The sequence below is a fragment of the Colletes latitarsis genome, chromosome 9, assembly GCF_051014445.1.
Source record: "Colletes latitarsis isolate SP2378_abdomen chromosome 9, iyColLati1, whole genome shotgun sequence".
Classification (NCBI taxonomy): domain Eukaryota; kingdom Metazoa; phylum Arthropoda; class Insecta; order Hymenoptera; family Colletidae; genus Colletes; species Colletes latitarsis.
Window position 1 is genome coordinate 19,286,487 of NC_135142.1, and position 15,718 is coordinate 19,302,204.

The window sequence follows — 15,718 nt, forward strand, 5'->3', positions numbered from 1 at the left end:
AATGGGTCGAAAAAATGCATTGAATGTAAAGTCTACTCATATACCTCGTCTGTGTTCTTACCACAAATTCTCGACGGATAATTCGACGACAATGTCGTTCGTTGCATCGCTTCGATCTGGATGCTAAAGCATTGTAAAGCATCTGTCATTTCTCATGACAGCAACATAAATAAACAATGATTACACGTCAAGGAGACTGATATGTCAATTATGTTCTCACCAAGCTCGTACTACGTAAATAAAATGAGCGGAAAAAAAAAAATACGTCGAAAAAGAAGACCATATTTATGTAATGACTCGAAAGATTGCGCAATACCACACGCTCGTCGTGCCGGCTACTGATAGTGCTTGAACCGAACGAACCCTTTTATATTTCATTCCATCGAAAACAGTACATTATTTGTTTCACGGTGTTAATAGCCATAGGTATAGATGAACCGACTCATAAGTCGTACGATTCTTGGCGGCGAACGATCGTCGTTTAGTTGTTTCGTCAGAAATTTTCGTGTATCATCGCAAAACATGGTTATTGCAGTAAGTTACTTGTACAAACGTTATTTGAGGTTTAAAACACACCAAAATAGGAAAAAACAATTTTATTTAACTGTCCTGATTATTATAATATCAGTATTCGATATTTTTAACAATTAATTTTAATGGAATTTGAAAGAAAACGATTTACGTGTTCGACGTTGCTCAATTTTCGAAAAAATTACGTATTCACTGATATATTTAGGTAGGAGATAAGCTGCCCGCAGTTGACCTCTTCGAGGATTCGCCTGCAAATAAAGTAAATCTTGCAAAAATTGCAGCAGGTAAAAAGATTGTGGTATTTGCAGTACCAGGTGCCTTTACACCAGGATGTTCAAAGGTATATATTGTGTTTAAATATGTATTTTCTAATGTTCTTGTATAAAAAAATCAGCACAATTTTTTTATTAAACATCTGTGATTTTTAAATAACTAAATGATGATAAATATATGTAGGTATAGTATTCAATTTATGTACAAATATAATACTGTTTTAGACACACCTCCCAGGCTTTGTACAAAAAGCTGGAGATTTAAAATCTAAAGGAATTTCAGAAATCTTTTGTGTTTCTGTAAATGATCCGTTTGTTATGGCTGCATGGGGTAAGGAACAAGGAGCAGAAGGAAAGGTAAGGTGAATTGTAGAATCTAGAGGTTTCTAAATGAAAAGAGTTTGAAACAATTAAAGATTATTGTAATGAAGAAAAATTACTTTAAAACTGCATAATTTTGACTTGAATTTAATTGATAAATACAACGAATCTTTTTGCTAACGTATTACTTGTATAAAAACTGTTAACATATATCATGTACTTTGCCAAATAGGTACGCATGTTGGCAGATCCAGCAGCTCAGTTCACAGATGCATTAGAACTCTCTGTAGATTTGCCAGTGTTGGGTGGAAAAAGAAGCAAGCGCTATTCAATGGTTCTTGAAGATGGTGTAGTTAAAGCATTAAATGTTGAACCAGATAATACAGGACTTTCTTGTTCTTTGGCTGATCATATTAAACTCTAAATTGCCTATTATTGAAAGTCGTGTAGTAAGTTCACTATTTAAAAAATAATGGAGGAACAGTAATTTATTAATTTTGTTATACAATTGTTACACGTTTATATAATAAAATACGTATTCACTATGTCAAACTATAAATTCTCTTGTCACATACAATATGGGTTATTACTGTGAACACTTTGTGAACACACATCATACGTATTATATGTTTTATCCCTGACAAAATAAAGGTTATTTCTGTAAAGAGTATTTCTATATTTTTTGTGTTCAATAATGTTGGAAAAAGTACCGTTCTTTCATGAGAAGAATAGCACAGCGTGTTTACATCCCCACTCTTGTTGCAATCCACTGACTCAAAGGTATTGGTTAAATAATGACAGCCAATCAGCAGACTGCAGCAAGAGTGGGGATGTAACACGCTGTGCCTTTTTCTCGTAGAAGAACTATATGTTTTCCACAACAGAGTAATAAAATGGAGAATATATTACATTGATGTCATTAAATATTTAAAAAGTTCAATAAAATATGACTATAATAAGAGTACTTATTCTACTGAATGTAGAGTAGAAACGAAAGAAAAAGCGAATACAATTTAAAGAATGAATGGAAAAAAGAAATTTCATTTACTTTAAGTCCGTATTCCTAAAATCTATTTATAGGGACTCCCTTGATAGATAATCACTAGCAAAGAGACGACATAAACGCCCCTTATGACTAGACTATGGAAACAACACACGAACTTACTTTTTTACAAGAGTACCTAGGCTCTAGTTATCTTTTATTTATGGTTCAGATTTTGGTTGGAAAGTTTATGGCGCCAATTATTCCAGTGTGCTGTTGTTTGTGAAGTTTTTTAATTACTTCCAAAATGCCGGCTTTTCTAAAGCATATCGAAGTAGAAAATTTCAAGTCCTACAGAGGAAACCTTATTATCGGGCCTCTGAAATCATTTACGGCCGTTGTTGGACCTAATGGATCTGGTATGTCATGTTATTTTTCTCTTGTTATTACAGTTTTTCAAATAATTTCAGATGTATGATCGATTATAGACACCTTTTTAATACAGGAAAATCTAATTTTATGGATGCCATCAGTTTTGTCATGGGAGAAAAAACAAGTAGCTTACGTGTGAAGAGGTTTAGCGAGTTAATTCATGGTGCATCAATAGGATTGCCAGTTGCTCGAAGGTATCTTTGGTTTTCTGTATCGAACTATAGATTCGTATGACTTTGTATGATATTTACTAATGGTCATGGTTTTCAACCTGTATTTAAGATTTATGTTTACATACTCACGTGTGTATTATCTAATCTTTTGCAAACAGCCTTCTTGTTAGACTCGTGAACATTGCTATTCTAAATAGTGTCTAGATATATTTACCATATTCTGCACCGATGCTTCCATGATTTAATGATTTATGTATCAAATTCATTGATGGCATACAATGTTATAACTAAGAAGTATATTTTAGACTCCCATATTCTTCTAATGTATACAATGAATTTTTTAATATTAACATTTTGCAGTATTTTAAGCCTATTAATTCATTTTCCAGTTTTCTTATTTTTACAAATTAATTTTATAATTTCTTAACATTGTTGAAATTTTTACATCATCATGTTGAAACAAACCAGAAGCAGTATAATAATCAAAGATAAAGATTCTGTTGTAGTAGTTATTATTATCTACCAACTAATCAATCTGTTTCATATATATGCGTTTAATAATATTTGTCAAATGATTCACAATAAATGTAAATTAATTTTTATGTTTTATAATTTATATATGTGCTTACACTAATGTTTAAGGTTATATAGGAATATATTATAAAATAAAATAATTACAGACTTTTTAAGCACAATGAAAAATATGACATGTTAGAATGAAATCTGTATGACTTACAGTGCATCTGTAACTGCAGTATTTGAACTAGAAAGTGGCAGCGAGAAAAGTTTTATGCGTTCTGTGCAAGGGTCTTCTTCGGAACATAGAATAAATAATACCGTTAGTTTGACATAATTTTACACAAATATTAAATTACGTAGCTATTTATAAAAAGATTATGCTATTTTTACGTTTATTCTGTAGGTTGTCACCAGTCAGGTATATCTTACAGAATTAGAACACCTTGGCATTAATGTAAAAGCAAAAAATTTTCTAGTATTCCAAGGGGCTGTTGAGTCAATAGCTATGAAAAATCCAAAGGAACGTACTGCACTTTTTGAAGAGATCAGTAATTCTGGAGCATTGAAAGCAGAGTACGAAAGGTAATTGTTGCATATAATCAGTCTCTGACTTCTATGGAAGATAGTGTTAGAATGTGAGGTCAAAGGTTTATAGAAACCACCCGTGTTCGTACACACTGGCGGTCAGTGAACATCGAAATAGTAGCAGTACGACTATAACGGAGTTAATAGAACAGCTGACCCACAGTTCGAAGATCGTGGGTTTAAATCCCTACATCTCTGTTTTTCCTTTTCTCTCGATTACTATAACAATATTTAAAAGCGGTGGTATGGAATAATCAATGAAGTCGGAAAATGGCAAAGACTCATCGCATATTTATGTACACACAGTTTTCGATAGAATCAATCATACTGCCCGAGATTACGATTATGAATTACTAGAGTACAGAAATGATCAAGTTAAATAATTAATATTTATATGACATAACACTTTTTGCATTGCTTCCACATCCTGTGTTCACCATTGAATTAGATATCACATATTATAAAACTCTCACTTTACACGCGCGCGCGTGTATGTAATTGCCTACAAATGCAAGGCTCTATATTATAGATTGAGGACAGAAATGCTAAGAGCAGAAGAGGAAACACAATTTTCATATCAAAAGAAGAAGGGTATTGCTGCAGAAAGGAAAGAAGCAAAATTGGAAAAAGAAGAAGCTGAAAAATACCAACGTTTGAAGGAAGAATATGTAAAATCATTGATTTGTTTATATATCTTACATTACACAATTTGTATAATTCATTAGTATCATAGAAAAACACGTACTGAACTAATTAGTAACTTTTATCATACAAATAAACATTAAAGTTTTCTTATTAGATGATCTGTTATATTATAGGTAGAAAAGCAAGTTGAATTGCAACTGTTTCGTTTGTTTCATAATGAAAAATATACAGAGAATTTCGAAGTTTCACAGAAGAAGAAACAACACGAGATAGAAAAAATTGAAAAGAGAAAAGAAAAAGCAGAGGAATTGTTGAAAGAGAAAAAGAAGGAAGCTGGAAAATTAGGAAGAGATCTTGCTAAAATAGAACAAGATATCAGAGAAGTGGAAGTAGAAATAACAAAGAAAAGACCTAAATTCATTAAAGCGAAAGAACATGTTGCCCATATGCAGAAAAAAGTAGAATCTGCACGGAAATCTTTAACGCAGGCACGTACCGCGGATGAAGCTCATAAGAAAGATATACATGAACTTCAAGAAGAATTACGTCAAGTGGAAGAAGCTAAAGCCGCTTATGAAGCAAGTATTGCAGGACAATCGCAACTGCAAGGAAGAGATGTGCAGCTAGAAGATGAGCAGGTATAAATTTAAATAAGATTTCCTTAATAAACGTATTATTATTTCAAAATCTATAATACTAATTATAATGAAATAAATATTATAATGGTTATTGCACGATAATCATAATATTTAGATTCTGAAATAATAATAATAATCATAAAATTAAATTAAGGTTAAAGAGTACAATCGCATGAAAGAGGAAGCTGGCAAACAGTCGGCGAGATATCTGCAACTTCTCGATTCCATTAATCGCGAACAAAAATCAGATCAAGATAGGCTTGACAACGAAGGAAGGAAAAAGACGGAAATAGAAAACAAGCATAAACAAAAAGGTCATATGCGAGACGAAGCTCTTAAAAGAGTAGAAAAATTGGAGGAACACATAAGATCGTCTGAGGCAGCTTTAGAGGATCAGAAAAAATTGCGAGCTGACTTACAGTCTGATGTCGGCACCTCGAAAGATAAAATACAGAATATTCAACGAGAATTGGAAAGCATCTCTGAACAACTTGGCGATGCGAAAGTCGATAAACACGAAGTATCGAGAACTAAAAAAAAAACTGAAATTGTTGAGAATTTCAAACGACTTTTCCCTGGTGTAGTGAGTAGTATAATTCATTGGAATGTTTGTTCCATTCTTGTAAACGATCTATTTTAAAAGTCTACGTCTTCGTTTTCAGTATGATCGTATGTACAACATGTGCGAACCTATTCATAAGAGATACAATGTTGCAATTACGAAAGTTCTTGGTAAATATATGGAAGCCATTGTTGTTGATACAGAAAAGACAGCTAGACAGTGTATTCAGTATCTTAAAGAACAATATCTTGAACCAGAAACATTTCTTCCTCTCGATTACATTCAAGCAAAACCATTGAAAGAAAGACTTAGGTATAGAAGTAATCGTTAATTCTAAAATTTAATTTAATATCTTTTAAATTGTAATATTATATCATAGACTATGTTACTTTCAGAAACATACAAGAACCAAAAAATGTAAAACTGTTGTATGATGTGTTACATTTTTCTCCTAAGGACATCGACAGGGCAGTATTATTCGCTACAAATAACGCTCTTGTGTGCGAAACTCCCGAAGATGCAAACAAAGTAGCTTATGAAATGGACAAGAAAGCAAGATACGATGTATGCATAACAATTATATATTTTTCAATCGTATAATTAGATGCATATAATATAAACATGAACTTGCAGTGTGTTGCATTAGATGGAACATTTTATCAAAAAGCTGGAATTATATCTGGTGGTAGTTTGGATTTAGCAAAAAAAGCGAAAAGATGGGATGAGAAGCAAATGTCCCAACTTAAGGCACAAAAAGTAAAACAAATATATTTCACATATCGTTTACTTTTCACATCAAACTATGGAATAATAACTACAAAAATTCTTTATAGGAAAAATTAACGGAAGAATTACGTGAATCTTTGAAAAAATCACGGAAAGAATCTGAATTAAATACAGTCGAATCACAAATACGCGGTTTAGAAACACGTTTAAAATATAATAAAAACGATTTGACTGCCACTGTAAGTATCGTAATACATAATATATCAATTTTAATGTACCTTTTGTATATAAGCATTTAAAGACTGAATTATATTTATTATAGCAAAAGCAAATTGCAGAACTTGAGACGGAATTAGATAATCTCCAAACTGAATTAAATATGTTTGGTGTAAGTATAGATATAAATGCTCTATACATATACATTGAATTTAATAAGATAGCATGTTAAAATTGATAAAATTATATATCTAGCCGTCGATAGCCGCAATTGAAAAAACTATGGCAGAAAGAGATCAAGAAATACAAAATATCAAAGAAAAAATGAACAACGTCGAAGACGATGTATTCGCCAGTTTTTGCGAACAAATAGGTGTATCTAACATTCGTCAATACGAAGAAAGAGAATTACGGTGTGTATTTTTTATTAGATTGCTAAGAAATTTCTTCACGTATATGAAAATAAGTATATTCTTATGATGTATGTAAATAATGTTTAAAGCGATACGTAATGATAAATCCGTAGAAAATCTAATTGTTAAAATCAAAATTTAGATCTCAACAGGAAAGAGCAAAGAAGAGAATGGAATTTGAAAATCAGTGCAATCGCATTTGCAATCAATTAGATTTTGAAAAACAGCGTGATACGGAAAGTAAGTAGATGCAGAGAGTAAATTTATGTTATTTTGTAAGATTAAATAATTATTTTAATAACGTGACAACTAAATAAAATGGTCGTATATAATTTACTAGATAACGTTTTGCGTTGGGAGCGCGCCGTTCAAGATGCGGAAGATAAACTGGAATCTGCACGGCAAACTGAATCTATTCAAAAAGCAACAATAGATCACGACGAGACTCTAATGGAACAGCTGAAATCAGCACGAAATGCAAAGAAAATGGAGGTGGATCAAAAAGAAGATGAAATTGGCAAAGCTAGGCGCGAGGTTGGAGCAATTGCAAAGGACATACAAGCCACTCAGAAGCAATTAAATGGTATCGAATCGAAAATTGAACAAAAGAAAGCCGAACGCCACGCTATTTTATTGCAGTGCAAGGTGTGATATAAACTAGGATTAAATTTACGGATTATACATGCTTAACATTTTCTAAACAAAAATAATATTTAGATGGAAGACATTGCAATTCCAATGCTCCATGGGAACATGGAAGATATAGCTCGTGAATCTAGTACAAACAATACTTCAGAAATTAATACTGACTTATCAGTAAGTACACAGCAACAATACGAACGCGAAAGACGAATTACCATAGATTATGCCCTTCTTCTTGATAGTTTAAAAGATGTTGAAGAAGAAGATATTAAAAAAACGACTGATAAATTAACGAAAACAATTAATGATTTGCAAAGTACTATTCAACGTATTCAAGCACCTAATATGAAGGTAACATATAATTCTTTGAAATATGATTTTTTCTCCGAAATGTAATTTTAATAATAAAGAGATAGATTTATAATATTGGAATACGTATTGCTTCGTTTAGGCAATACAAAAATTATATCTTGCCAAAGAAAAGTTACAAGAAACTAATGAAGAATTTGAACAGTCGCGCAAAAAAGCAAAGAAAGCAAAAACACAATTTGAAAAGATAAAGAAGGAAAGACACGACAGATTTATGGCCTGTTTCGAACATGTGGCTAATGAAATTGATCCGATTTATAAGGTCAGTTTATATTTACGTCAGACAATTTTTATGTGGGTATATCTCGAATAGAAATTTATCTTATTTTAGAGCTTAGCAAAAAATCAATCTGCCCAAGCATTTCTTGGCCCAGAAAATCCGGAAGAACCTTACTTGGATGGTATTAATTACAATTGTGTTGCACCAGGAAAACGATTTCAACCAATGTCTAATCTTTCTGGAGGAGAGAAAACTGTTGCAGCATTAGCTCTATTGTTTGCAATTCATAGGTAATTATGTATACTATTTGGACGAACAATTCAAATGCGAAGCTTAATGTTTTTACTTGCTTATAGTTATAATTTAATTTTACGATATTCGCAGTTTTCAACCTGCACCGTTCTTTGTCTTGGATGAAATCGATGCTGCTTTAGATAATACTAATATCGGAAAAGTTGCAAGTTACATACGTGATAAAACGAGCTCTTTACAAACTATTGTTATATCCTTGAAAGAAGAATTTTACTCTCATGCTGATGCGTTAATTGGTATTTGCCCCGATGTATGTATACGTATACGTATTTTATATCTTTTTGAATTTATACACGTGCTATTTTTATCAAGATTACTTTTCTTTAAATTACAGGTTGGCGAATGCTTAGAGAGTAAAGTATTAACAATCGATTTAACTGCATATCCTACACATATTAATTAGTGAAACATGTTCAGAATTTAATATTTAATATTTATACATATATTTGTTTCGTACTAAAATTTTAATAGATAATAATCAGTTTCATAAAAAAAATTCGTGAATTACTTGTCCAAAAAATACTTCGCAATGTGTTTCACACATTTGTCTCTTATTTATATTTTAATCTCTTAAATATAGCTTTCTTTTCTGTTTTTAATGGATATTAGCATAACTTTATTATACTTTGATTACTGTTATATGACCACGTTCGAAAATGTTATTATTATTTAAATTTAATTTACTATGGAAAATTGCCTTTTATGATGTAAAACAAGTTGTAGCTGTATAAAAAAAAAAAGCTGGAGATTTAAGGTCTAAAGAAGTTGCAGAAATCTTTTGTATTGCTGTAAATGATCCATCTGTTATGACGGCGTGGGATAAAAAACATGGAGCAGAAGAAAAGGTACTGTTTTTAATTTATTATGCATATATTGTAGAGGGTGTTCAGCCACTCCTAGGAAAAATTTTAATGGGAGATTCTATAGGCCAAAATAAGACGAAAATCAAGAATATCAATTTGTTGATCGAGGCTTCGTTAAAAAGTTATTAACGTTTAAAGTTCTACGTGCGCGTGATAGTGGTTCTCATTCAGCATGAGAAACTCTACTTACTAACGTATAAACAGTCTTACAGTTTTGTAAATGAGAACCACTATCGCGCGTACGCAGATTGCCGTTCTACAGGCGGAACTTTAAACATTAATAACTTTTTAACGAAGCCTCAATTAACAAAGTGATATTCTTGATTTTCATCTTATTTTGGCCCCTAGAATGTCCCATTAAAATTTTTCCCAGGATTGGTCGAACACCCTGTATACGCTTGGCTTCTAAGAATTGGTGAGGATAACCGCGGGCAATTAAGTGGGCAAAAATGCGGTCTCTTATGTGAGCACTACTGTACAACAAACCTTATCACTAACATATTACTTGTATGGAAACTGATATGTTATGTACTTTACCAAATAGGAACCCATGTTGGTAGATCCAGTAACTCAATTCACAAATGCATTAGAACTTTCTGTAGATTTGCCAGTATTGGGTGGAGAACGAAGTAAGCGCTGTTCGATGGTTCTTCAAGATGATACAGTTAAAGAGTCGAATATTTAACCAGATAATGCAGAACTTTCTTGTTCTTTAATCGAACTTATTAAACTCTAAATTGCCTGTTATTGAAAGTCATGTAATAAATTCACTATTTAAAATGATAATTGAGAAGCACTTTAATTAATTTATTAATTTTGTTATAAAATTGTTACACGTTTATATAATAAAATACGTATTCACTATGTAAAGCTATAAATTCTCTTGTCACAGCACACAATATACGTTATCACTTCGAACACTTTTTACATTACACGTATTATGTTTTATTCCTAACGAAATAAAGATTATTTCTGTAAAGAGTATATCTATTTTTGTGTTAAATAATATGGGAAACACTATATTTTTCATAAGCGAGTTATAAAATGGACTTCCGCGTTAATAGTCTAAAACGGTTTAAAATTTGAAACTGTAACGGTTTCGATATAACTACTGCTAGATTCATTACTCGTTGGCTGTTCTAGTTCCACATGTAGAAAGCATAAAGTAACTCCCTAGTTACTACTGCAGATGGCGCAATTGGTGCCGATGCCAACCGTCGAGATAGAGGCCGGGGTGCTCTAGGGGATTTGTCTCTAGGCATTCCTTGGTCCTCGCGAGATAGTCAGTCGTCTCCAAGCAGGCGAATAAAGAATCCTAACCGCAAAGCCCCGTGTGTAGTTATTTCCTATGCCCCGTATCCTTATACGTAGGTTACAGCCTACACATATATGAAGTTGTGAGTGGTCAGGGTAATTAAAATTATTCCCTAACAATCACTAGCAAAAAGACGATATCAACGCCACTTTTGACCAGACTATGAAGGCATGCAGGAGAGGCTCACGGTGAGTTTGCTTTTTTACAAGAGTACCCAGTTTCTAGTTATCTTTTGTTCATGGTTCAGACTTTGGTTGGGTATGGCGCCAATTATGCCAGTTTTCTGTTGTTTGTGAAATTTTTCAACTATTTCGAAAATGCCGGCTTTTCTGAAACTCATTGAAGTAGAAATAGAAAACGGGGATGTAGAAAAAGGTCATATGCAAAATGAAGCTCCTGAAAGGGTAGACAAATTGGAAGAACCCATAAGATCATCTGAAACTGCTTTAGAGGATAAGACAGAATTAGGAATTGACTTGCAATCTAATGTCGGCACCTCGAAAGATAAAATACAGAATGTTCATCGAAAATTAGAAAACGCCTCCGAACAACATAGTGATAGGAAAGTTGATAAGCACCAAGTATCAAGGATTAAAAGGAAAAGTGAAATTGTAGACAATTTCAAATGTCTTTTTCCTGGTGTAGTAAGTAATTATATAATTCGTTGAAATGTTTATTCCATTCGTGTAAGCGAATCATTTTAAAAGTTTAAGTCTTCGTTTTCAGTATGATCGTATGTGTAACATGTGTGAACCCATTCATGAAAGATATAATGTTGCAATAACAAGGGTTCTTGGTAAATATATGGAAGCCATTATTGTTGATACAGAGAATACAGCTAGACAATGTATTCAGTATCTTAAAGAACAATATCTTGGGCCGGAAACATTTCTTCCTCTTGATTGCATTCAAGCAAATCCATTGGAAGAAAGACTTAGGTATATTTGACAAATAATTATGAATTATACAGATTAATTTAATACCTTCTTATTTTATGGTAGTCTCCAAATTTTTGTTTATTCTGTTATTATTTGTATTATTTACGAATTCGGAAAATGTATTAAATTCTAGTATCATATCATAGACAATGTTACTTTCAGAAACATAGAAGAACCTAAAAATGTGAAATTGTTATATGATGTGTTACATTTCTCTTCTAAGGATATTGGCAGAGCAATATTATTTGCTACAAATAATGTTCTTGTGTGTGAAACTCCGGAAGATGCAAATAAAGTAGCTTATGAGATGGATAAGAAAGCAAGATACGATGTATGCATTAACAATTTTATATTTTTTAATCATCTAATTAGAAGTATATAACATATACATATGTGAACTTGCAGTGTGTTGCGTTAGATGGAACATTTTATCAAAAAACTGGAATTGTATATGGTAGTAGTTCAGATTTAGCAAGAAAAGCAAGAAGATGGGAGGAAAAGCAAATGTTTCGTCGTAAAGCACAAAAAGTAAAGCAGATTTATTTCATATATCATTTAGCTTTTGCATTAAACTACAGAATAACAATTCTAAAATTCTTAACAGGAAAAATTAACACAAGAATTACATGAATCTTTGAAAAAATCGCGAAAAGAATCTGAATGAAATACTGTTAAATCACAAATACGTGGTTTAGAAACACGTTTAGAATATAATAAAAACGATTTGACTGTCGTTGTAAATATCGTAGTACATAGTATTACACTTTTCATGTACTTTTTGTATGTTAGCATTTAAAGATTGAATTATATTTATTATATAATTCAAATTATATATCTAGTCTTCGATTGCCGCAATTGAAAAAACTACGGTAGTAAGAGATCATGAAATACAAAATATCAAAGAAAAAATAAACGTCGAAGACGATCTATTCGCCAACTTTTGTGAACAAATAAGTGTATCTAATATTCGTCAATACGAAGAAAGAGAATTACGGTGTGTATTTTTTGTTAGATTGCTAAGAAATTTTACGTAATGATAAATCCACAGAAAGTTGAATTATTAAAATCTAATTTTAGATCTCAACAAGAAAGAGCAAAGGTGAGAATGGAATATAAGAATCAGTGCATTTGAATTTGCAATCAATTAGATTGTAAAAAACAATGTGATACGGACAGTAAGTGAATGCAGAGAGTAAATTTGTTATTTTGTAAAATTCAATAATTATTTTAGTAATATGACAACTAAATAAAATGGTCGTATAATTTTTATAATATATGCATGTAATCGTTTACCTTTGTAGACCTAGAAATTATTGTATAATGTTTTATCAAATATTAATTTTTAAATTTGTTTTCTTCTATATGCAAATAGCAAGGTTAACAATGAAGTAACTTTTGTACGCACGTGAACGCGACGTGAAAGAATAATGATCTAATAAATTTTAAATTAGCCAGTTTTTTGTTGATTTGTTTCAATGTGTACATAATTGTATAAATAAATTATCCGGGCCATAACAGATACATACGGTACTCTTTGTACTCATCTAAAGCTACCATGAATTTAATGATTTAAGTAATCTGGTTATTTTACTAGATCTAACAAGAACTTGATCATTGGACAACCTAAACATATTTCCTCGTGTTTTTGATCCAAACTATCCACTTGACTCTTTTAAAACTAAACAGAGAGGCGAAAGCAATTTTCCATCTGTAGATATAAGTCGAATTGTGTAACTATAAGTGGTTGGAGATATGGACAGTAGGACGACTTCAATCGTTTTTTCACCCCGTACGGTTTATATTCGCTCGTTCTAGATTCAAACTACATTCGTTGAAGTTCAATACATTTTCTATTTCAAAATTATTCATGTTCGGTTTCACAATTGCAATGAACTTATCGATTGCTATATGTGACTCTACGTTTACAAACAATTAACGAACAGTTTTTGTTAGTATTCCTTTTACTGTTAGGTGTTGTAATAAATTGTTTGCCTTTAGTAATATTTACTAGACATTTTTTATTTCCTTAGACCTTACGATTAACAATTCTTACAATGCTACACACGCTTCTCATACTTTACATCTACCATCTACGACTAACCTAACCTCCACACACTCATACCTTCTCCCTATTACCTCGGAAGCCATTGTCTCTATGACAGTTTTGCCTACATACAATTTATTTCAACTACATATATGGTATTTTTTTATCTGTTGTCATCGAAACTTATAAGGTGAAAACTTTTTTATATAAAGCTCCGTAGCTTGTTTGTACATAAAAACAGAACAACGAGCTGCAGATTATCTTCTGTAGTTTTCATCTTATTTAAATTCTATCGCTCTTATTGGAGACCCCTGTATAATAGTAGCGCAGAATAGTATTGCGCTGGCCCAGTTATACTATTAGAAATAGTGGCAGCTCTGATTTATAGTTGGTTGTAACGAAGGCAAAGACGCGGGTCAATGTAGCTTATTACGGTTAACGCTTTGTAAAGTAAGTCGCGCTCCGGGAATGCGGCCAAAACGATGATTGTCATTTAATAAACTTATTAAGTGAAAACGACGCATCTCTGTATCGAGAGTAGTGTTGCAGAATTAACTAATAAAAATGAGGAACAACGACGAAGTGGGTCGACGGACTGTTTGCGTATTCTGTGAATTGGATTCACATTTGAAGGAGGATCGCGTGTACTAATTGACATCATCGCCGTTATGAACTTTACGCACGAAACGCGAATCTTCGATGATCGAGACCAACTTGTTCGCGAAATTACATCGATGGCGCTGCAAGAAATATTTCGACGTTCTATCTGCATTTGAGATATTTTAGTCATTAAGTGTTATGTATGATTGTATTTTTAAAATTAAAGGTTCGATAGAAAATGATATGTTGTTTTGAATATTCTAATAATTTAAATTTCGATATGATCAAATTTTAGAAGGTAATAGCATTTTGTAAGAAATGGTTGTAGCAACAGAGGCGGACCTGAGGTAGGAGCAATGGAGGCGATCTTCCCTCCCAAGAATTATGAAATATTCAAAAAATATATTAATTATTTTACATTTTTAAACTTGATTATTTAGGTCACTGTAATTACAAATTTGTTATCTGCATTACCATATATTGGTAAAAATATTGTTGAATGAATTTGAGGAGGATTTTCAATTAATAATGTTACATTAAATCGATTTTATTCTCTTCATTTTATTTTACCATTAATTATTTTATTTATAGTAATTTTACAGTTATTTTATTTACATTTAAATGGATCAAATAATCCAATAGGTATAGATAGTAATATTTTTAAAATTCGTTTTTATCCTTCTTTTTTTATTAAAGATATATTAGGATTTTTTAAAATTTTATATATTAATTTTATTATAGCAAATTCAATAATTACACCAGAACATATTAAATCAGAATGATATTTTTTATTTGCATATTCTATTTTACGAGCTATTTCAAATAAATTAGGAGTATTAATATTACTTATATCTATTTTAATATCATATTTTATACCAATTATTAATAATTATAAAATTAAATCTAGTAAATTTTATCCAATTAATAAAATAATATTTTGATTATTTGTTAATTCATTTATTTTATTAGTATGATTAGGAAGTCAATTAATTTTTGGCCAAAAATATACTTTTACATATTGCACCCCCCTCGTACAAGGTATTTGGATCCACCCCTATGCAGTAATGGACTCATGAGTTATGATTGTCGTTTCTCTTCAATCGAATTTAACATTTATTTATTTATAAATAACTGGCAGAGGATAAGTGTCCCACTTACCCCACTCTGACTGCCCTTTGTATGATAAATTGTTTTATACAAAAGTTGCATGATTTTCAAGAAAACATGGCGTATGTATTGTTATAAATTTTATGCAAAAATTAAAGAGAATGTCGAATTTTGAGTAAAAATCGAAGTTATATTTAGAATGTCTAAAGGAAAAGGGTAATTGTTCTTCCAAACGTTATAGACTTGTAAATTTTCCATCTTTTTACTTACATCAACATTTACTTACAACAAAA

The 15,718-nt window shown here is 31.4% G+C and overlaps 4 protein-coding genes and 1 pseudogene across 8 annotated transcripts; all 5 read left to right on the forward strand.

The window, feature by feature from the left end:
- The first annotated feature begins 294 nt into the window (after positions 1 to 294).
- On the forward strand, positions 295 to 1,789 carry Prx5 (Peroxiredoxin 5). The gene is made up of 4 exons (XM_076772148.1): positions 295 to 534; positions 737 to 871; positions 1,029 to 1,160; positions 1,357 to 1,789. Exons 1-4 carry the CDS (start codon positions 433 to 435, stop codon positions 1,546 to 1,548), a joined length of 561 nt encoding a protein of 186 aa, XP_076628263.1. The 5' UTR covers positions 295 to 432; the 3' UTR covers positions 1,549 to 1,789.
- A 532-nt stretch (positions 1,790 to 2,321) lies between these two features.
- Positions 2,322 to 9,099, forward strand: Smc1 (structural maintenance of chromosomes 1). Its single transcript, XM_076772627.1, has 20 exons — positions 2,322 to 2,525; positions 2,612 to 2,732; positions 3,450 to 3,549; positions 3,634 to 3,812; positions 4,345 to 4,483; positions 4,634 to 5,098; positions 5,253 to 5,681; positions 5,761 to 5,972; positions 6,056 to 6,224; positions 6,294 to 6,416; positions 6,494 to 6,625; positions 6,709 to 6,774; positions 6,858 to 7,015; positions 7,158 to 7,255; positions 7,356 to 7,660; positions 7,733 to 8,008; positions 8,109 to 8,288; positions 8,358 to 8,536; positions 8,631 to 8,808; positions 8,893 to 9,099. Exons 1-20 carry the CDS (start codon positions 2,414 to 2,416, stop codon positions 8,959 to 8,961), a joined length of 3,690 nt encoding a protein of 1,229 aa, XP_076628742.1. The 5' UTR covers positions 2,322 to 2,413; the 3' UTR covers positions 8,962 to 9,099.
- A 165-nt stretch (positions 9,100 to 9,264) lies between these two features.
- Positions 9,265 to 10,365, forward strand: LOC143345473 (peroxiredoxin-5, mitochondrial-like). The gene is made up of 2 exons (XM_076772628.1): positions 9,265 to 9,403; positions 9,966 to 10,365. The coding sequence occupies exons 1-2, from the start codon at positions 9,365 to 9,367 to the stop codon at positions 10,104 to 10,106; spliced, it is 180 nt and encodes a 59-aa protein (XP_076628743.1). The 5' UTR covers positions 9,265 to 9,364; the 3' UTR covers positions 10,107 to 10,365.
- Positions 10,366 to 11,007: 642 nt separating this feature from the next.
- On the forward strand, positions 11,008 to 14,511 carry LOC143345343 (structural maintenance of chromosomes protein 1A). Of its 5 annotated transcripts, XM_076772368.1 has the most exons (7): positions 11,008 to 11,380; positions 11,463 to 11,674; positions 11,837 to 12,005; positions 12,080 to 12,202; positions 12,279 to 12,410; positions 12,514 to 12,668; positions 12,752 to 13,090. In XM_076772368.1, exons 1-5 carry the CDS (start codon positions 11,054 to 11,056, stop codon positions 12,336 to 12,338), a joined length of 891 nt encoding a protein of 296 aa, XP_076628483.1. In that variant the 5' UTR covers positions 11,008 to 11,053; the 3' UTR covers positions 12,339 to 12,410; positions 12,514 to 12,668; positions 12,752 to 13,090. The 5 variants fall into 5 exon arrangements, with proteins under 5 accessions (XP_076628483.1, XP_076628482.1, XP_076628485.1 ...); XM_076772367.1 differs by having other exon boundaries at positions 12,279 to 12,668; XM_076772370.1 differs by having other exon boundaries at positions 12,093 to 12,202; positions 12,279 to 12,668.
- Positions 14,283 to 15,394, forward strand: LOC143345663 (cytochrome b pseudogene; annotated as a pseudogene).
- The last annotated feature ends 324 nt before the right edge of the window (positions 15,395 to 15,718 follow it).